Genomic DNA, 23,183 nt, shown 5'->3' with positions numbered 1-23,183 from the left:
AATACAGCTACACCGATCTCTCATAGAGATCAGTGTAGCTGTATTACACAGCTATGAGATTGGTGCTCTATTGCTTTGGTCTGCTGCAGACTATTGCAATAGAATACCGAGCTGGGATTAGCGTCATTACGTCGCTGAGGCCCCGCCCGGTAAGACCAAGGGATCCTCCCTCCGCGATTGCCCTACCCCCTGTCTGTATCATCAGCAGACACACACAATGTGAGACAGAGGCATGGAAGATTTGTCTCCTAAGGTGGGAGAGCAGAGGAAGCAGGAGAGGCCATTTTTCTTCAATTCCTGGATTTCTATCAGCTACCAGTGTGGCAGAACCATACAGATACGGTAATACATCGTATAGACACATCTGTATTACTATTTTATTTTTACTATTACTTATTTTAATAGAAAACAAAATTTCCTTATGTGGAGTTCCCCTTTAATGATAGCTGGGACACTGGCCTCCAGCAGCTCCAGCAATGTTAAAGGGGTTGTCCGGCGATAAAAAATTATTCACAGAATAACACACATTACAAAGTTATCCAACTTTGTAATGTATGTTATGTCTGTGAATGGCCCCCTTCCCCGTGTTTCCCCCCACCCACGCTAGACCCGGAAGTGTGGTGCATTATACTCACCGCATGTCGTGTCGTCCACGGTCTCCGATCGTCAGCAGTGACGTCTTCTTCGGGAGACCGGCGGATCTTCCCGAGTGCCGGCCGCCCTCTGCAGCGTCATCCGAAGCTCAGCCGCGATTGGCTGAGCATAACTGTGCTCAGCCAATCGCGGCTGAGCTTCGGATGACGCTGCAGAGGGCGGCCCGCACTCGGGAAGATCCGCCGGCCTCCCGAAGAAGACGTCACTGCTGAGGATCGGAGACCGTGGTCGGCACGTGACAGGTAATGTATAGCGCACCACACTTCCGGGTACACGGGTGGGGGTGGTGGGACACGGGGAAGGGGGCCATTCACAGACATAACATACATTACAAAGTTGTATAACTTTGTAATGTGTGTTATTCTGTGAATAATTTTTTATCGCCGGACAACCCCTTTAAATATCCTGTTGATAGATTGTCCACTCAGCCAATCGGTGACTAGGGAGGGGAACATGCCTGCTGATGCAGCGCTATAGGGGAACAGGAAAGTATACTTTCTTTGCTATGATTCAAAGCAAATCAGCTGTAGATCCTGTACGTGTGAACACACCCTAAATGTTTTTAGGATTATCACTTTATTTTGCTATTGTTGTAACCTGCGTTTTTTCTGTTGTGTCTGACCTGTGGAGGAGCCTAGGGGGACAACGCCATAGTCAGATAAGCTGCCGCCAGCAGAAGTGCTGTGTACATAGAGCTGCCCACTGTACACAAAGGTGTGACGGCTATCTGAGCTTTATGGCTGCTGTTATCTTTATAACAGGCTGTGGTACGCTGGGATTTGTGCTCCCTGGCTTTACATTACATCACCTTTCCCGTTAAATGGCGAAAACCTTAGCCTCCAATAGACTAAAACCACCTAGCGCTACGGGGTAAGCATCACCGCCATAAATCACTGAGGGAGGGATTTTGTGTCCACATGTCAATAAAGCTTTCAGATAGCCAGGGACTTCCGGGTGCCTCGAAAAGCATGATGGGTCTTGTAGTTTGGCTGCTCGGCAACACTGGCTCACTTGCTGGCTGGTGATCCGGAGCTCGGGAAGCGCACTGGGAGGTGAGTACGTGCGCTTACTGCGATGCTCTGGCGTTTTCGCTGTGTTCTAGTTCTATTTCCCGCAATAGCAATGCCGGCCCTGTGTGTCGGTGAGCGGCCCGGCCGCCCGAGCACTGTGTCGCCCTGTCAGTGGACTCTTCCCAGCGGTGCTGTCACTGTGTATATATGTGCAGGCGCCGCTACCGCTGTATTCATAGCCTGGTAACGTGGAGAGCAGCTCTAGGGGTTAGTGAGCCGACTTCCACATCACACATGGGTGTCGCCCCCCTGGGGCTGGGGTCAGCGGAGGGAACAGTAACCAGGAAGGAAGTACCCGGGGCATAGAGTCGTCATGCTTCTGCCCTATACATGGAGGGTCTCTCCCCACTAGCTGTGCCCTCCTATAAAGCTGCCCTCTAAGAGACCACCGAGGGAGCACCTGTGCCATATGGCAGCAGCCCTCACCTATGGCAGGCGGTCACCTGTACAGAGGGATGCACTGCTTGTACTAGGTGTCCGCTATTCATAGTGCACTGTCCTGTATGGCAGCAGCCCTCACCTATGGCAGGCGGTCACCTGTACAGAGGGATGCACTGCTTGTACTAGGTAGGTGTCCGCTATTCATAGTGCACTGTCTGTATGGCAGCAGCCCTCACCTATGGCAGGCGGTCACCTGTACAGAGGGATGCACTGCTTGTACTAGGTAGGTGTCCGCTATTCATAGAGCACTGTCCTATATGGTTGCTGAAGAAGTATATTGTGAGGACTGTAGGTATGGCAGGAGGCCTGGAGACCCCAGGGGCTTCTAGGACATTCCTCCCTTAGAATTTTGCTTAGAAAACATATTTAAGACACTCCGTTTCTCAGGGAGGGAAGTTTTGTACATTTTTTTTCAGTGGATCCCAAAGAGCCTGAGAGCCAGTGCCCTGGACTGCTTATGCGTCATCTCACCCAGTCATACTGGTTTGTCTGCCTTCCCTACACTCCCATACAGTCTAGTCGAGTGCAGTCTGGAGTATATCTCTGGCTAGGGGCCTGAGCAGAGATCCTGTCCAGCCTGTTTATCCCTATATCTAGCTTTAGCTCCATTCACATTTGACATTTCTTATATTCATTGGGAAAAGCTCACAACCTATCCTGTAAAGAGGTGAGAGCGGGCATCACGGAGAGGGATCTGGAGGACTCTTCATCTCAGGCATGCAGGGGGTCTGCTACTAGCTATAGGTCATAGGGAAAACTTTATTGAAAGGGAATCTCAGCTGCAATTCCCATTCCAAATTGCTGACGCTGTTAGGACAAGGAGACATATGGTATCTTTCATATAGCTAGCTGTGCTTCCAGAATGTAGACAAATATTTTTTCTCCAGTAGAAAGTCCTAGTGTTTCCATAGCTTCTGATCTGCTGCGAGCTGGAATACCTTCTAACCACCCCTCCTATACCTGATCCTGATCGATTGACAAGTCATCTGCTGGCCGGGTGAGGCAGGGGAGGAGGTGCTAAAGATCTCAGAAGGCCCGCAGCTTAGGAAAGCCTCTGAGCCTCTTCACTAGAGAATAAAAACATTTTTTTCCTATATTCTGTAAAACCAGACAGATGTGTACACCGTCTACTGGACAGCTGTCTAACAGTGTCAGCAGTTTGGAACGCAAACTACATCTGATACATTCACTTTAAGCAAAAAACCTATTGAATGAAAGCAAGCAGATGTTTTATTATTTATTGATAACCTTTATATATGTAAGACTAGACAGCCCTTATAGTACAGTGACATTGTACTACTGTGGTCAAGAAGGCTAGGCTTTCATGACTTTCTGGTGCCTTAATGAACGCGTCCCATTGATCTCCGGGGGACATGAAAGGTGTGGTTATGTGTATAGCAGACTAGCACTGAACAATGAGCTGAATGACAAGAATGCCATGCTACTTAGTGTCACCAAACAGGCTTGTCATTCCTTGCAGTTACACCTGGGGGTTTTCACCACTTCCGGGCAGGCACTGTCTTCTTGCAGTAAGAATTTTTTCATCTTTAAAACAGGTATCTCCGTTCTTGTCGGTATGCTTCTTTGTAATAAGAGAATGGTATTTGCTTGTACAAACTCTTAAAGTGTCACTGTCGTGAATTTTTTTTTTGCAGAAATCAATAGTCCAGGCGATTTTAAGAAACTTTGTAATTGGGTTTATTATCCGAAAAATGCATTTTTATCATGAAAAAGCAGTTTGAAGCTCTCCCCCCTGTCTTCATTGTTCTCCTATGGAGAGAGCTAAAGAAAAGACCAAAACAGGACAACAAAGAGTTAATCTACAAATCCCTCACGGGATATCTCCTGTGACAGTCACCAGTGACCTGTCTGAGCTCGGATTACAGCTGTCACCCAGCTCCGTGCCTGTAATCCTCTGTTATCTGCTTTCTGCTGCCGGCTAACTCCCTCCTTCCTCCTCCCCCCTCCCCTCTCCCTAGAGCAGACAGAGTACGTCTCCTGCAACAAGTCACAATTTTCAGATTTTTCAGAGTGGATGAAAAAGAGGAAGGAGGGGGGGGACCTGGGAAAAGACTTTTTACATGCAGATAATGGCAGATTTGGCTAATAAACCCAATTACAAAGTTTCTTAAAATCGCCTGGACTATTGATTTCTGCAAAAAAAAAAAAAAATACGACAGTGACTCTTTAAGGAAGCTGGAGCAGCTATGCGTCGCTAAACCCTTATTTAACCTTCATGTGTAGCTAACACTAAGCTTTCTATAGGTTTCCTGCCCTGGACCTCATTGAAGGCTGGTTTATTTTATGAAGAGATGGTGACTTCTGTTCAGTAATGCAGTTGTTAGGATCTTCAGTCTTGCAGCCATGTCCTTTCATACACAATCATAAAGGTGTGCTGACCCTATAAAGACCTTCACCCAAGTATCCTAGATGTAAAATAGAATGAATATAGTAGAGATAGAGCATTGTAAGTGTTTGCCTTTAGATTAAAAATTTATCCATGTGGGATTCTTGGGGGGGGGGGGGTATGGTCACACAGAATCTGGGTATTGCAGAAGTCCATATATATACTGCAGAACCAGTCCCATCAGTTGTATGGAAGTGATATTTACCTGCCTACATTTCGGCTTCTAATCTGCAATGTATGGACATGTAGTGATTGTGTTTTTATTTTTAACTGATTCATTCCTGTGTTTTTCCCTCCACAGTGTATAAGGTGGCAAGTCCCCATTTCATGCTGGGTGGCCTTTTATGCTTCGCTCTCCTGGTTCTGAGTTTATAACATAACCAGGTAAGGACACATCCACATACCATGTGCAGATACTTTGCTGGGTCCACATGCCTTGTGTATACACCTTTATGAAACCAGGGAGCCTATAGAATTATCCTGGAGGTATCCAGCTGGTATTTTACACCACTTAGGTGTACTACAGTACTAGTGAAGCGCTTCATTGTCTGTGTAATCCACTTATGGTCCTGCTTCCATTTTACTGACTGCCGCTCTTCCCTGAGTGCTGGGAAAAGCTGGATCCAGTCCTGGGAAACTAGGAGAAGTTTCCCAGGACTGGATCCAGCTTTTCCCAGCACCCAGGGAGGAGCGGCATTAAACAGCAGTCAGTTTAAAGGCAGCCGACTGATGAGGGGATTGCAGAGATAAAGTGATTCGCTAGTACTGTAGATTCCTTCATCTTCAGCCGTAATGGATGTTTAGCTCAGCTAACTGCAACTGGATTTGCATGATTTGTATCATCTGTCAAAATCACCATAAGATGAAAAAAATAAACACACTGTAGAAACATATAGCATTGCTCACTTGTCTGCAACAGTTCTGAAATTTTTTTTTTTTTTCCGCATGGGTTTCTATCTCCCAGATAGTCATTGCGCTTTCTGGTTAAGCACTTGCTCAGTATCACAATTCACAGAATGCATTCATTGTAGTAGACTTGAGGAGTGGATGGTTCTTCCTTTATACTGCATGTCACATACAGTCATCTAACCTATCACCACATGGCGTTTCAAATAGCAGGACCTGGCTTCTGATACTTAGATATAGCTGGGCCATTGTGTTTTATCTGCCTGAAATGGTCTAGCTTAGCCTGGCATAGTAGCCCATCACGGCTCAGCTTTATTATCTTAACAAGCTGTGGTAAAGTGGAAGCAAAGCTGGGATTTGGTTGCTATAGGCAATACCACACAGCGTCAGGCAGTCTGGACCAATGTAGCGCTAGGCAAGTATTTAGATTTAGATTTATTTTATCTTAAATTAAACACAGTACAATCAAGTCGTTTCAGCCTGTGGACTCCCTTATTTATGGAAACCAAGCATAAGTGCTCTAGCCTTAACTCCCTTTTTCATCAAACATTTGGAGCAGAGGCCAGTCTTCGAGCTCTGTTAGGGTGCATTTACACAGAAAGATTTATCTAACAGATTTTGGAAGCCAAAGACAGAAATGGATTTGAAAAGAGGATAGATCCCAGTCTTTCCTTTGTGACCTGATCCCTGTTTATAGTCTGTTCCCTGTTTTGGCTTCAAAGATCTGTCAGATAAATCGGTCTGTGTAAACGCACCGTTACACAGGGTGATTATCTGTCAAATTGGCAGAATCTGCAAATATCGCCCCATGAAATAAAGACAAAGATTAGCCAGGGAGCTGATCATCAGCTGATCATTGTCTTCCAGCAAGTTTAAAAATCATCGGCTGATGGAGTATAGAAAGTAATAAAAATTATACTTCACTCTTCAGGTTCCCCCGGTGTGCTCCTGCCTGTTCCCCACCCAACGCAGCCATCACTGAAACTTCCTGACCCGTCTGTGCAGTGACAGCCTGCTCAGCCAGTCACTGGTCGTGGCATTGTCCCACTTTGGCCAGTCATTGACAGAGAGGCCTGTTACTGCAGAGACAGGCTCAGAAGTGCCAGCGGCTGTGGGGAACGGGTAGGATGACACCAGGGAGCCTGGAAAGGTAAGTATACCTTAATTATTTTCTTTATATACACCAGAATACGAGCAAGGGCTGCAAAACATTGCAAACAGTGTCCATGCATTGCTGCATGATTTGCTTAGTAAGGAGCAAATAGCGGCTTACTTTACTTCATCTGTAGGTCCATCTAAGGCTGTGTTTCCACATCACTTGCCTGCGATGTTCAATAGCTGGCAGATATTGGATATTATGGTGACCCCTGTCACCCTCTCATCTCAGTTAAAGTATACTTCTGAGATGGATGACGGGAGGGAAAAAGTGGAGTGACTGGGATCAGAACAGGAAGGACCTTTCCTAACCTCTATAAATTTAACTGTATGTCAAGAAATGTCCCCCGAGTGGGACTGATTACCTTAAAGGGGTAGTGCGGTGTTAGAAAATTATTCACTAAATAACACACATTACAAAGTTATACAACTTTGTAATGTATGTTATGTTAGTGAATGGCCCCCTTCCCTGTGTCCCCCCACCCCCGGAAGTGTAGTGCACTATACATACCTGATTCGTGTTGACCCCGGCCTCCATCTTGGGGACAAAGACGTAGTCTTCGGGAGGCCGGCCCAGCCAAGTCCTTCCCGGAGGGATATCTGGCTAGTCCTGTGTTTTGAGACTCTTCAATGAGGCTCCACGGACTCCTCTTTTGCATACTTATGTTTCCCAGGGGGCAATGCACCTAGGACTTCACTGCATTGAGCGCTTTCATTAGCAGCCGGCAGTGTTGTCATTTGGCTGTTCTCCCTGAGTTCAGCAATCTGTTTCTCTTATGACTCCTTTCAGCTAAGAACAGGAAACTGAGGCTACAATTTGCACAAGCTCATCGAAATTGGACAGTAGAAGATTGGAAAAACGTTGCCTGGTCTGATGAGTCTCGATTTCTGCTGCAACATTCGGATGGTAGGGTCAGAATTTGGCGTCAACAACATGAAAGCATGGATCCATCCTGCCTTGTATCAACGGTTCAGGCTGGTGGTGGTGGTGTCATGGTGTGGGGAATATTTTCTTGGCACTCTTTGGGCCCCTTGGTACCAATTGAGCATCGTTGCAACGCCACAGCCTACCTGAGTATTGTTGCTGACCATGTCCATCCCTTTATGACCACAATGTACCCAACATCTGATGGCTACTTTCAGCAGGATAATGCGCCATGTCATAAAGCTAGAATTATCTCAGACTGGTTTCTTGAACATGACAATGAGTTCACTGTACTCAAATGGCCTCCACAGTCACCAGATCTCAATCCAATAGAGCATCTTTGGGATGTGGTGGAACGGGAGATTCGCATCATGGATGTGCAGCCGACAAATCTGCGGCAACTGTGTGATGCCATCATGTCAATATGGACCAAAATCTCTGAGGAATGCTTCCAGCACCTTGTTGAATCTATGCCACGAAGAATTGAGGCAGTTCTGTAGGCAAAAGGGGGTCCAACCCATTACTAGCATGGTGTACCTAATAAAGTGGCTGGTGAGTGTGTGTGTGTGTGTATATATATTAGTATGTATGCGTAGAGCGCATACTAAGCACTAGGTAGTATAGAAAAATAAAGTGTATACAATTAAATAACTCAGTTCAAAGACCTTTAATGCAGATTATACCTTACCCACAATAGCTGGCCAATGCCTATAAAAAAGCTAAATTAAAATAGAGATCAAGTGCAAAGAAAAAAGTGTATGCGTCCACCTTACCCACTCGGCCAAAGTGCATTTTGTGTGTATGTGAAGGGTTTATAATGCTTGAAAAGTTGTGTCTGTAAACTGACAAGTGACCTTATGTGATAACGGGCAGTTGTTGTAGTATACTGCTATTGCAGCCCAGACTAGATCTACTGAGAATAAACATGAAAAGTACCTGTTGCAATCCAGCCAGCAAACAGCTGCTTTGGACAATCCCTTTTTGGTTAAAGGGTCGCCTGAGGATGATGGAGACCTGCTGCTTGGACCCCTAGCAGTCACCTGCTTTTTGTGCAAGAATGACATCAAGATTCTCAATCCTCATGCTGTGGTTGGCTACACCTAACTAGAGCTAAACTAAAGCATTTCATAGTTCGGCAAAATTTTTTTATTAAAGTATTGTATTGCCCTCCAAAAGCTATACACCAACCTTTATTACATGTTCTCTGTGTATATTCTGTTCCTGGCTTTGGCTTCAAAAATTTGTCAGATAAATGTCTCTGTGGCACCATTAGAAGCCCTCTTAAAGCACGATTTTTAAAGGATGTGGTTTTGCAGCTCAGTTCCATTGAAATCAGTGGAGCAGAATTGCATTACCACACACAACCTGAGAACAGACGTGGTGCTGGTTTTGCATAATGTAGCTTAGGACTGTGCGATTAATCTAATTAATTAATTAATTCACCTAGCCTGGGTGTGCTGTTACCAGCGCACTGCAGCTTGAACAGGGCCTGGACCAGCAAGCTGCACCATCTGCTGGGCCGCCCACCCACATCCAGGAGATTGCTGCTGCCTGCCCCCACCCTCGATCACCCTGGTCCGCCCGCACCCACAAGATGCTCACTCAAGGGCACCGGGGGAGAAGGCGCCACGTCCAGACACTAAATTAAGACAGGCCGGGAACCAAGGCCTTAGCACTAAGAGAGGAGTGAGAGTTAGGGGAAGGGGTTAGGCCGGGAGCAGTGCTGCCGTAGTGCTGCCGTAGTGTGGTATGTGTGAGGAGGGCTCAGATGACAGGTGTGAGGGGCAGTGCTGAGGTTACAGCACCATATTTTAAGGGCCTGTGGGGCACACAGCATAGACCAATCCACTATAGTAGCCCCCATACTAAAGAGAGACACCATAACATAGACAGTATTTTTTTTCGGGCCATATCGCCCAGCCCTAACATGGCTGTGTTTTTTTTTTTTTCTCTTATCATGGCCAACCCCTTTAATATCATCTTTAGGCAGATGGATTGGCCCTAACTATTCTGTTGGCAGCATAGACTGAGCATAATGTGAAATATTGCTTATGCTTGACTTATGAGTTACATTTAACTTAATTTAATATTGAGATGATACTGACCCGGTAGAATACATAACAGCAAAAGTGCCCTGTTTTCAGCCTTCTATTCAGTTTCTTGAAACCTGTTTTTCTTGCACACATTTGCATAAGAAGTCTGAAAACAAATGTCAAGGTATAATAACATTGTAATGGTCAGTATCTGGTGGTGCCTTGCTGGCCGGTCTCCTCTGGAGTTCATTTACAATGCCATTATTGGGGTATTTACAAGTGGTAGATCCACAGCATAATGAGGTTTGTAGAACAGTCACAGAATGATTGGTCGCTATAGATGGCCTATTTTCCCCCAGCTAATATTCACAAGTGTGTTGTATACAGGCCTTCTGTGGAACTAGACAGAATCCTTATCCTCTCTCTGCTGTGTTTTAGCTTTCCTTTAGCAAAGAAGCCTATATTGAAAGAAATATATCTCTTGTTTAAAGGAGAAGTCTGGCTAAATTAGCTAAATTAAAGTATGTTATTGCAGCATAAAATTTTACAAACTCTCAATATACACTTTTTACAGGAAATGCTTATAAAGTGCTTTTTTCCCTGCACTTACTACTGCATCAAGGCTTCACTTCCTTGATAAAATGGTGATGTTACGACACGCTGTGTAAGTCCCTGAGGTTGAGCTGGGCTGTGCAGTGGCTGCTGTGTGTGTGTGTGTGTGTGTGTGTGTGTGTGTGTGTGTGCACAGTAGCCTGCCTAACACTCTGATTTCTGGGGACCTGTCCCACCTTTACTGTGCAGTCACCTGGATTTTCCTCCAGTCTCGGTTGGTCCCCTGAGTGTGTGCCGCTATGCCTCCTCTCCTCTTCCCACTTGCTCACCAGAAGTGGTGTCTAGAGTGAACCACGGTGCCCTTCCGCTGCCATGCTGTAACTCCCAGAGGTGCAAACGAGCTACGACAAAAATAGGTCCAGGTCTTATTAAACAATCAATTATTTCTTGTTCGTTGTATAATCGTTAACTGCTATTCAACAATTATCATTTAGATCCGAATGATGTAATGATAATTCAAACGATAATCGTCCCGTGGAATAGGGCCCTTAGATGAGACTTCCCGTACTGTCTGCAGTGATATGACTTCTGAATAGGCCTCAGAGTATGCTCAGTAATGTTTTTAGTTCATGGCAGTTGGACAAGTTCTGTCCATTGTTTTCTGTGTCTATGGGGATTGCTGTAAAGCATATCACTAATTGCTGTTAAACGCTCAGGCAAGATGTCTGTCCCTGTAATAATGTACAAAAAAAAATACAGTTTAAAAATGGGAACAAATTTAAAAAAAAAATCTAGGTGTGAAATGGTTCTATTCCATTGAAATTATCTTATCTACAGTTGTGTATAGTAACCCGTTTTTCTAGATTGAAGTGTAACTGTCAGCAAATTACTTATTTTACAAAAGTAAAGCCCCTATTACACTGAACAATTATAGTTTAAAAAAAATCGATAAAACAATCGAAATAAACGATTATCTATCTGTGTAATAACACCCAACGATGAAACAACGAAAAATCTTTGTTTTTGTCCTTCAACATGTCAAAATTATTGTTGGTAGTCCGCCGATTGTTCGCATACCTGTTCATGTAATAAATCGTTCGCCGATAAAACATGTTGTGTGGATCGTCCTGAGGAACGATTGGTGACCATATAACAGCGTAATAACGATCGTTCATAGCTGTTATCAGTGAATGTAAAAACCTCAGAATCATTCGCTACAAAATCGCTAGTTATCGATAGCGAACGATTGTTCTAGTAAATCTTTGAACAATAATTGCTACGTGTAATACAGTAGTGGGTTTACTTACTTTGTTCCACTACACTTTTGTGTTTGCCCTGTGTGTTGGCCCTGCACATACAGGAGGTCATCGAATATAATATATATGCAAAAAAGGGGTCCGTGGAGCCTCAGTTACGAGTCTCAAAACACGGGAATAGCCAGATATCCCTCTCTCCAGAGAAGGAAGTCCATTGCCAAGGGGTGCCTCCTAGTGGGGAGAGCACCAAACCACCCTGATACGTAGTCCCTCAGGTCCTCACTCTGTTGCGTGCTTTGGGACCTAAATAGGGAAACACCAGGGTGGCCCCTGTGAGTCAAAGTCTAACTCTGTGGCGAGTATAACTACATAAGACAAGGGTTACCAAGGCTAGGCATCCATCCACAGACTGCAGTTTCGGGGTATTTGCCCCTCGTCAGTGTGGAGCCAGAATCCTGCTCCACAGTGATTTGTTGTGTTTTGTTGGTCTAATATATAATATATATATATATATATATTATAGCTATAATATAGCTGTGCCTTACACGGGGTGTTCTCCTTTATACTGTTTATTTATCAATTGTCCTTAGTCACATATACCCCACTGACATCTATTCCCCTCTCCAGTTTTGTACTTCTGTGTATCTCATGGTGATAATTATGTAATTTATTATTGATTTAGATAAAGAAATATGTTTTATTCACATATTAGTTCTGCAATTTTTTCTTTGGTTGATACAGCCTTAAGGGATTTACCTCATTCTCTAATATACTTTGAAAGAATCTGGTCTTTATCTGCCTAAGAAATGTTGCTATACTGGCTCCCCTGCTCCCCCCAGGTCCTAAAGTACCACTGCTATGCTCTGTACACAATATCTGTGTACAAGCAGCACATACCTGCACTTTACTTTTTCAATAGCTTAATTAGATGCTAAACCTGATGCCAGAGAGATTGAGCATCAGGTACAGCGTTGAATAAAGGTTTTTGGAAGTAGACAGTGGTCTGTGGCAGGAAGTTGGAGCCAAATTGGCACTGCAATCTCGACTCTCCTGAGCTGCTCTGTCTTCCTCTGCTTGCTCATCTTCTGAATAAATAATGAAGAAAAAAATTTAACTTTATACCTTAAATATGACTGATCCTTATTCCTCCTGGCCTGTACACCTGGGGACGTGTGACTTCAGAGGGAGACAGAGAAGAGGGGAAAACTGCATACTCACTGCTCCCTCATTACAACAGTGACAACCCGCTCGGCTAATCTCTGGTTGCAATATTGATGCCTAAGTACCTCTTTAATGCAAGGGCTGCACGAACATTGTTAATGATGTCCATGTGGCCCTTTCAGCACAATCAATCCACCTTGAGACAGATCAGCCTCCCGAAGTATCAGGTTACATGTTGTCTGTGAAGAGGGGAAGAGTGGGAATGACTGTGCAGAGACAGAAACCTCTGTCTAGTACTGTTAAAACGGATTTGTCTGCAGCCACGGGGAATCGACGTGTTTGGGTTTCATTGCCGAATTTGAACATTTTGGCAGATGTGCTCAACACTACTATGTAGTATGGGTTAAATGTAACCCCTTTGCTAGATTTACATCATACCCTGCACAACACTGCTGTGTAATGGTAGCCCTGGGCTGGTAGAGATACAGTCGAGCAGGATCATCTTGTCTGTATGTGATGAATATATGTAAAGTGCTGTGGAATATGTTGGCGCTGTATATACAATTATTATTACAAAACAGTCCTCGGTGTGTGAAATATCCTAGTTAGCTCCAGCGCTCATGTAAGCAAGAAGATAGATGGAAGAAGAGTGATTGCAGGATATGTGGACATACAAAGAGCAAAATACCTGGATATTTTAATTCAATACTATTTGCAAAGTTTATTTTAGATTGTCCCTCCCTCCCCCCCCAACATATATGTAAATGCTAAGCTAGCAATTCCCTACAGTATACCTGTTGCTGGAATCATTCTCTTCTCTAGATGGAATGCTCCAGGAATAGAATATGGGGGTCACAGGCATTTCCATTTTTCTTTTGGTCCATTGATGTAAATTAGCATCAGAATACTTTAGTAACTTGTAGAAGAAGAAATAAGGGGCAGGCCAGAGGAAGCAGCTTTAACCTGTGAAACAGCTGTCCCACCCACACAGCATGTTTCCTTCTCTCCCCTGTAAAAATCTATTTATGAATAAAGAAAAGAAGGATTTTTTTAAACTGCACCTTGTTTAGTGCTGCATATTTCTTCTATAAGTTTTGAACTGTCTCTACCCATAGCTGTGCACCACCTGATCAGAATACCAAAGAGTGTGTATCCTAACCCGCTGGGTGGACATATTGTGGGCTCCTCTCCTTTTCTGTAGAATACCCTTCCAAAGCAAGCCATTATAAAATTGTGTATATTGTAGAACTTCTGTTTTGCAATTATCTCATATTTAGTATCGTATTACAAGTTCACCAAAGGCATTCAACACGAAGTGTTATGAATGAATGAAGTGATCTATTGCAGTTTCTGTATATTTAACCTCTTGCTCTTTTTTGTTGCAGAGAACTATACATCATTAGTATCAAACATGAGAATAGCAGGTAAGTAGATTTGTGGGCCGTGTATGACAAGTGGCATTAAGTCACCCAGTGATTTAGCATGTGCAGTAGACTGTGTTGAGTTGCCTCACGTGGGTTTTGTGAGATCAGTAAACCTTCTCCCCAGTGTCTCTGGCTATTTGTGACACTTACTCTGCCTCTGCAGTCATGACGGTTATTTACACCTGTGCCAGTGTAAATGTTTTTCAATAATGGTAGTGATCTCTCAAAGCATAATATTGTAACTTTCAGATTTTTTTTTTTTTTCACCCAAATGGTTACCCACTTGGCACATGTTGTATAAATCAATAGCAAAAACAACTGCCATATATCTTATTAGAGTAAGATGCCTCTTGCTCCAATTTTCAGACTCCCTCCCTTCCCCAAATCCCCCTAACTAATCACTGCCTCCATAGGCCTTATTCCACGAACTGACGACAGGAGCAAACGATTTTCCGGGCAGCCCATAGGGATAGCGAAGGTCTGCTGCCGCCGCTCCTATTCCACGGAGCGACGGCAGCATATCACTGCTATCCCAGCCGTTTGTCTTTCAACATGTTTAAAAGACAAACGACGCAACGATCAGCCGACATGAACGACTGTAACTGCCGATATCGGCCGAATACGGCCGGTATTCTTTCTGTGGAATAGGGCCTTAAGGGTAGCTCACATGTACTGGATTCGCAGCTGATTTCACACAGGGAAATCTGCTGCGAATCCTGGTGGTGTTAACTTCAATAGGGTTACATACCCGCAGCGGAGTTTTCATTCTGCTGCGAGTATGTAACTCTACCCCTTTGACCCCCTGTGAGACTCCCATCTCCCGTCGGTCCTGCTCAGCTTATCAATGCACGGCCCCTGATTGGCTGAGCAGGAGCCTCACATGCGGCCGTGGCGCCGAGCAGGTAATGTCTGCTGTGGGGTGGGGGGGTTTAAAGGGGCCAGGTTACATACAGTACTTGCAGCGGAATGAAAATTCTGCTGCAGATATGTAACCTTATTGAAGTTCACAGTACCAGGATTCACAGCGAATTTTTCTGCAAACTTGCAGCGTGAAATTGGCTGCAAATCTGATACATGTGAAGCTACCCTATAAGAGAATCTGTCTGCAGTTAGGGGAGGAAGGAGTTTATTGTAGACTGAGACAAGGCATAAAGTTGTCACCCAGTACTGGTTTCACCGCTTGTACTGCTGTGTGGAATATCCTCCATGCTGCTGCTTGTTGGGTGTGTATCATACAGAGATAGGGGAGCAAGAACCCCTCTCGTGTGTGTTCAGGGTATTAGTTAAATCATAGCAGCTAGCCTCTAATCATTTAGCTCAGGGACAACTAAAAATTAGAGATGGAGCCTGGTAAAAAATACCATGTAAATTGTATAATAGAGCTACTGGTGTCCACATACATGAAACGTTTTTGTGGAAACCATTTTTTTTTTTTCCAATTTTTACTGTACAAAATAAGAACTGAAGGCTTTGGATGTTTTGACAGCTTTACTTCATCTGAATTCTTTGTGTAGGCAAAACGATGCTATTAGGATTCTTCAAAGATCAGGTTACCATTGCATGTATATTTTAGTTAACAAGTCTGTTTTGGATAAACCAAAAAAACTAGTAATTCCGGTTTATTGGTTCTTTAGCAGTAGGCTTAAAAGGAAAGCTAATTCAGTAATGCCCTCTGCTGGCTTTAAATATTTATCTGCGTGTCATGCAGTGAAATACAACACAACATTCAAAAGCCTCAACCAGCCTTAAAGGAGAATATTATATAAAAAAAAAAATATCACGCCAAGACCAATAACTAACTAATAAAGTGTTATCACTAACAGTACTGGCTTTGGTGTGCTTCACCTCTGACAGGAAATGAAAAAAAGGAGAATTACAAAATGTGTGCTGTATGGTAGGAGTGGGAGGACTGTGATGAACAACTGAGGGAAAGCAATAGATTCTGGGATTTGTGGTTTTGAGCAACTGCTCAACCTGGAAGTACAGCAACGAAATACAAAACAAAGACCCCCCCCCCCTCTGGTGGTTTTAGAGCTGGAGCAGACAGCTAAGCAGTTCTATATGCTTCTGCAGCATATGTATTTTAAATATGATGTTAGGGCAACCCCTTTTAAAGAGGTAAAAGAGGTATTCCAGACACTAAAAATTGTTTATCATGCCCGCCCTGGTCGCTACTTTTGAGACTGACTCGTCTCCGCAGTAACAGCCCACTTAGTCAATCACTAAACAAAGCAGGACGCCGACGGGGCGTGCTGTCACTGCCAAAATGAGTCAGTCTCAGAAGTAGCAACCAGGGTGGGGGAGTGGTTGGAGGTGAATGATAGATTAGTGCAATTTAAACAATGTTTAGTGTCTGAAATACCACTGTTACCACTGTAACTGTCATTTAAATGTCACCTTGCTGAAATCAGTACGTATCAATAGTTCAAGCTAGTTTAAGAAACTCTGTAATAGGTTTTATTAAAGGGGTATTCCCCCCCCCAAGCGATAAAAAATTAAATGCTCCCAAACCTAGCTGGTCTTACTCACCAAGTCCATCTGAGTATTTTGAGCAGTCTCCCATCTTTGTAGCTGCTGCCGTTCCTAAGTTACAAGTTTTTCTAAAAGATGGTCTATTTTCAAGATAGGAAACTACATTTCCCATCATGCAATGCCTATGCCTGATGATGGTGAAGTAGCAGAGCTGAGATGGGGATGGTGAAGTAGCAGAGCTGAGATGGGGATGGTGAAGTAGCAGAGCTGAGATGGGGATGGTGAAGTAGCAGAGCTGAGATGGGGATGGTGAAGTAGCAGAGCTGAGATGGGGATGGTGAAGTAGCAGAGCTGAGATGGGGATGGTGAAGTAGCAGAGCTGAGATGGGGATGGTGAAGTAGCAGAGCTGAGATGGGGATGGTGAAGTAGCAGAGCTGAGATGGGGATGATGGCGTAGCAGAGCTGAGATGGGGATGATGGCGTAGCAGAGCTGAGATGGGGATGATGGCGTAGCAGAGCTGAGATGGGGATGATGGCGTAGCAGAGCTGAGATGGGGATGATGGCGTAGCAGAGCTGAGATGGGGATGATGACGTTGCAGAGCCGCACAGCGGGCGACCGACGATTTGAGCTGAAGCAGCATCATACATTACCTGCAGGGCTTCTTCTCCGCGCTGTCTTCATCCCCGGGTCCCGCGCGCTCTATCTTCAGAATGGCCGGTCAGCTGACGAAGCGCTCAGCCAATCACAGGGCGGGACCTGTGGCCTGTCAGCTGACCGGCTATTCAGAAGATAGAGCGCGCGGGACCCGGGGATGAAGACCGCGCGGAGAAGAAGCCTGGACAGGTAATGTATGCTCCTGCAAGGGCATCGGTAACTGATGTCCTTGCAGCCCTCGCTCAATGATCATCGGGCCGTGGAATAGGCCCAGTAAACGAGCGGCTATCTAGCAGATCGCCGCTCGTTTACATTGTTGATCGGGCCCTCCTTGGCCCGTGGAATAGGACCCTTAGCTCCTCTATAATGTACACAACTCTGTCTGATAATGAGCACATAAGAAGTGAGAGGGGGGGGGGGGAGGCTGGGAAACAGATTTTTGAGCACAAGAGACAATTTTTTTTTTTTTTTTTTTTTCCTGCCTGATCCTATTAGTTTCTTAAAACTGCTTGTACTATTGATTTCCGCAAAAATACGCTCTTCCCCCACCCGGCAGTGTCCTGAGCTCAATACAGGACCCCAGCAGCACCTCAGATGCCACCAACCTCAGCATGGTATGTATACCCTCCCCAGCACATCAGAGAGAGCCCCCAGCCCTATATATCCCCTCTCTCTACATACATACACACACACACACACACAGTATATCCCCTCTCCCCAGCATAGCACAACTGCCCCCTTCCTCCTCCCAGCACTATATATACCCCCTTTCCTGTATTTACCTTTTCCACAGTGCAGAATCCCCCCTTCCTTCCTCCCAGCACTGTATATAGCCCCCTTACCTGTAATACTTTTTTCACAGTGCAGAATCCCCCCCTCCTCCCAGCAAACAGGTCTGTTTCGGGCGGTAGCCCGGGGCCCTGAGCTACTGGGGGGCTATGGCTACTAGGCAGCTGTGAGGGCAGATTACATCACTTCCTGTACATGCCCATACTAGACAGCTGTGAGGGCAGTGGACATCAGCAGAGGTATGAGGAGATTTGTTGCCAAAGCAAAAGAGTTAAAAAAAAAAAAAAAAAAAAAAAAAAGGGACACTGCTTAAGCAAGCCTGCATGGATTTTATTGTTTTTCACACTTGATGACAGGTACGCTTTAAGGAACATCAAAAAGGTCATCTGTTCTCCGATTGAGTGTGTCCTGGAAAAACAAGTCCAGTCCATGGAGGCCACACATCTCAACTTATGAGACACAAGATATGCTACTAAAAGTTGCATATTCAGATGTCTTGTAGAGTCCATGCTGTGAGAAGTCAGATCTGCTTTGGTGGCACATAGTGGACTTACTCGATATTAGGCAGGTGGTTTTAAAGGGGGAACTCCAGGTAGAGGTTAAAAAAATGAAACTTCTGCAGAAGCATAAAGCATTACTTACCTATCTATTCCATTTTTGAAACTACCAAAAATCCATTTGTTTTGGGGGGTTTTGTTTCTGCACTTCCTGGTTTATCAGTTGTACACAGTACTACAGGTTCCAGAATGCAATGCTTTCCCTCAGCTGTTCATCACACTCCTCCACTCTGCCCATTCCCCGCCCAAAGCTGCTGCAGAACATCTAGGCTGTGTTCACACATTGCAGTTTTATTGTGTTACTGAGTTATTTGCAGTAATTTATGATTTCATTGTGGTCCCACCCACACAGCACACTCTATTCTCTATCTGTGACACCACACAGCACACAGTTACTACCTGTAACACCACACAGCACTGTATTCTCTACCTGTAACACCGCACAGCACACAGTTACTACCTGTGGCACCACACAGCGCGCTGTATTCTCTACCTGTAATACCACACAGCACACTGTATTCTCTACCTGTAACACCACACAGCACTGTATTCTCTACCTGTAACACCACACAGTACACTGTATTCTCTACCTGTAACACCACACAACACGCTGTATTCTCTACCTGTAACACCACACAGCACAGTATTCTCTACCTGTAATACCACACAGCACACTGTATTCTCTACCTGTAACACCACACAGCAGGCTGTATTCTCTACCTGTAACACCACACAGCACGCTGTATTCTCTACCTGTAACACCACACAGCACGCTGTATTCTCTACCTGTAACACCACACAGCACGCTGTATTCTCTACCTGTAACACCACACAGCACGCTGTATTCTTTACCTGTGACACCACACAGCACACAGTTACTACCTGTGACACCACACAGCACACAGTTACTACCTGTAACACCACACAGCACTGTATTCTCTACCTGTAACACCGCACAGCACACAGTTACTACCTGTGGCACCACACAGCGCGCTGTATTCTCTACCTGTGACACCACACAGCGCGCTGTATTCTCTACCTGTAACACCACACTGCAGGCTGTATTCTCTACCTGTAACACCAAACAGCACGCTGTATTCTCTACCTGTAACAGCGCACAGCACACAGTTACTACCTGTGACACCACACAGCACACAGCGCGCTGTATTCTCTACCTGTGACACCACACAGCGCGCTGTATTCTCTACCTGTAACTAGGTATGAGCGAACAGTCGGACTTCTGGTCCGACGACATCAACACCGCACAGCACACAGTTACTACCTGTGACACCACACACCACACAGCGCGCTGTATTCTCTACCTGTAACACCACACAGCACGCTGTATTCTCTACAGTACCTGTAACACCAAACAGCGCGCTGTATTCTCTACCTGTAACACCACACAGCACTGTATTCTCTACCTGTAACACCACACAGCACGCTGTATTCTCTACCTGTAACACCACACAGCACGCTGTATTCTCTACAGTACCTGTAACACCAAACAGCGCGCTGTATTCTCTACCTGTAACACCACACAGCACGCTGTATTCTCTACCTGTAACGCTGATATTGGAATAAAGTAAAGAACTTTTTGAAATTTTTTTTTTTTTTTCTTTTGATTTCCACGCACATATTATGATCAAGCATCTGTTATCTTTGAAGATGAGCCCCACAATAAGGCTCTGGTCCTCTCTACCATTTAGCATCATTTACTTGTGTTACTGCATCATTTTTGTAAATACGCTGCAGTACTGCAATGACACTCCAACATGAGTGAACACAGCCCTAATTTCACTGCACACTTCTGCACAATTAGAGAAATCAGTGCAACACCTGCTTCTGGCCGGTCAGAGATAGTGAATCACTGAGGGGATTGGGGGATCCAGCCAAGCCTCCTGGGACATCACGCCCTGCCCCGTCTGCATCATCAGCCTGATCTCAGCAAACACAGACAATGTGAGACAGAGGCATGGAAGATTTGTCTGCTAAGGGGGGAGAGCAGAAGGAGCAGGAGACAATATGGATTTGCAGAGATGCCATTTTTTTTCACTTCCCTGATTTTTGAATACAAGGTATAGACACATATATTTAACTTTTTATATACTTTTAATTAGAAAACAAGTTTTTCTTATCCGGAGTTCCCCTTTAATGTTATGGCTGATCACTGTATAGTGATAACTGTATCTAACGTCCTGAAGTAGTCGTGTTTTTGTGCATCAAATTTGTAAACCTGGTCCCTGTAAATTGATGGCATTGGGTTGTATTAATGTAAACATGGTGTTTTTGTTTTGCTTTTAGGTGCAATAAAGTATGTTGTGGCGGTGGCAGCATTTTTATTGACCTTTTACATCATCTCGCAAGTATTTGAAATAAAGATGGATGCTAATTTAGGAAAATTTTTGGGTGAGTAATGTTTTTTCCTGGCTTGTCAGTGTGGAGCATATCTGGCTTATCATTACAGGGTCAGACCAGCATGGAGAAATGCAGTTCACAACGGGCGGTTAGATTACCACTGCACCCGTGTGACACCCAGCGAGTCCTCTTTACAAATCCTATTAATTAAAATTGGGCTCATGCATGGTGTTCGCAGGGCATTGTACAGTTGCCTAAGCAGTCCAGCCACACTGGGCTCTCTAGGCTGAACTGTGGAGAGAGTATGGCAATGCATGACTGGTCTGAAACGTTATCGTTCAGCACTCCTGTATAGTTTTTCTCCAATGTTTCTGGCCTTTCCTTACTGAATGTGTGCTTATGGCCTATTGAATATGAATTTCCTGTTCTATCTGCACTGATCAATCTGATGTATGAGTGTTTTATTTTTGGAAGAGCCCTAATTATATAAATGGGTATTCTGGAGAGAAAAAAAAATACATTACTTTAAAATATTGCATTGTGCAGCAGCAGTAAGAGTTTCTCTTCTGCCATCAGTGTCTCTGTCAGGAATTGCAGGACCGCTCATGCCCTGGCCCCTGTTCTCTATACTAGGTTTTACAGCACACAGCACTTTTGACACAGCCTCCCCTAGTGTATATTCTAATGCGTTTTTACTGGGGAAGGCTCTGTCACTAGTGCTGTGTATGCATCATCCTTTAGCAGAGCGATGTCTGCAGTGTATACTACTGTATAATATTCTAGTGCCTAGCTAAAATGCACTAAAACATACACTAAGGGCGGCTACATCATTAGCTTTGTGTGTACAGGAGATCCTTGCATAGCGAGCAAAAATCGGGGAATGAGCAGCCCTGCAGTTCCTGACAGACATTGATGGCAGCAGAGAGGTATTTTACACACAAAGTTTTTTTTTTTTTTTTTTTTTTTTTTTTTTATATAAAGTAAAGTCATATTACAGAATTATGTAATTTTATTAAAGCAATGTATTTTTTTTTCCCCTTCTGGAATACCCCATTAAGTAAAAGTTACATGTAGTGGTGTTACTGTTTGAAAAACATTTGACTTATCATAGAAACTTCAAAAGTTCTGATTGTTTGGGGCAGGGAAAACTACAATGCCTTTTATGCCTGGAGAGCCAAAGTTCCCTACCCCTGGTTTGAGGTCTGGGTGCTGAGACCCCCACCAATCACTAGAGCTGGGAGAAGTGCTTGGCTGGTTGCTTCTCTCCCTTACTAGAGTCTGTCCTCTGCAGCAAGATGGGAAGAAAAGAAACTCTTATCTGAGCGCGGCTTCCTGATTGTTCTAGCGATCGGTGGGTGTCTGATGAAGCAGCTCTCTGCCCTGTGGGGGTTGACAGGTTCCTTCCCTTCCCTTCCCTTTCCTTCCCTTTCCTTCCCTTCCTTCCCTCCTTCCTTCCTTCCCTCAAAATCTAACCATTAACAATGAAAACACACAATATTGTTAGGGCTGTTTTCCCCCATCTGTTTCTACTTCAGTGTGTTGTCAACCACATTTGTGTATGCCAGAAAGTAACTGTTCCATTCCAATTTTTTATTTTTTTTATAATTTCTGCATGAAGTCATTCAGAAACAGATTCTGCAGTATTGCATATGCATGTGTGTGGTTTTTTTTTTTCCTTTTTAACAATGGAAACAGAAATGTTGTGTGAACCTTGCCTAAGGCAAATATTGCAGTATTGGAGTTAAACATAGCTTTTATTATGTATACGTAAAGGGTTACAAGTGTCAGAATGAAATATTTCCTCCAAAAATGAATTGGTCTAATACAACTGTACAGTCTAAACTGCTTCACTTTCATATATATATATATATATATATATATATATATATATATATATATGTACACTGCTACTTTAGTGTGAAAGTTGTTATAGTTTTAAGGTAGCAAAAAGGACCCAGTCAGTTTGTAGTGGATGAACCTTATTATAATCTGTTTGTTTTTTTATTCAGGGTTAAAGAGGTTGTTTGGGCAAAATTAACTTGTCCCCCATCCACAGGATAGGGGACAAGTAAGATTGCAGATAGAGATGAGTGAATTTACAATAATAAAGCAAAGTGCACTGTTATCTCTGCAATCTGCTCATTAGCATGCTGCCTTTTAACTAATGCCCCTATTCCACGAGTCTTTTGAAGGAGCAAACGAGCGCTATTAGCGCTCGTTTGCTCCTCTTTCCCCGCTCGCTGCCGCCGCTATTCAACGCGGCGTCAGCGAGCGGGTGAGTGCGGGAGGGGCGGCGGGGAGCTGCTGGGGGGGCTGCCCGGGGGATCGCTGATCGTCCGGGCAGCCCATAGGATATAGCAGCGTCT

General features: G+C 44.4%; 1 protein-coding gene across 1 annotated transcript in view; it reads left to right on the top strand.

Annotated features, from left to right (window-relative positions):
* Positions 1–1,620: 1,620 nt before the first annotated feature.
* FAM3C (FAM3 metabolism regulating signaling molecule C) overlaps positions 1,621–23,183 on the top strand; it is a 39,278-nt gene continuing 17,715 nt past the window's right edge. Inside the window, exons 1-4 of the mRNA XM_069956077.1 lie at positions 1,621–1,706; positions 4,874–4,956; positions 13,946–13,984; positions 20,764–20,868. Of these exons, the coding sequence (XP_069812178.1) occupies positions 13,972–13,984; positions 20,764–20,868 (118 nt within the window). The 5' untranslated portion in view covers positions 1,621–1,706; positions 4,874–4,956; positions 13,946–13,971. The remainder of the gene's footprint in view (positions 1,707–4,873; positions 4,957–13,945; positions 13,985–20,763; positions 20,869–23,183) is intronic.

Source organism: Dendropsophus ebraccatus, chromosome 1 (assembly GCF_027789765.1).
Source record: "Dendropsophus ebraccatus isolate aDenEbr1 chromosome 1, aDenEbr1.pat, whole genome shotgun sequence".
In the NCBI taxonomy this organism is placed as follows: domain Eukaryota; kingdom Metazoa; phylum Chordata; class Amphibia; order Anura; family Hylidae; genus Dendropsophus; species Dendropsophus ebraccatus.
The sequence above is the reverse complement of the archived record's forward strand: the minus strand, read 5'-3'. Positions and strand labels throughout refer to the sequence as shown.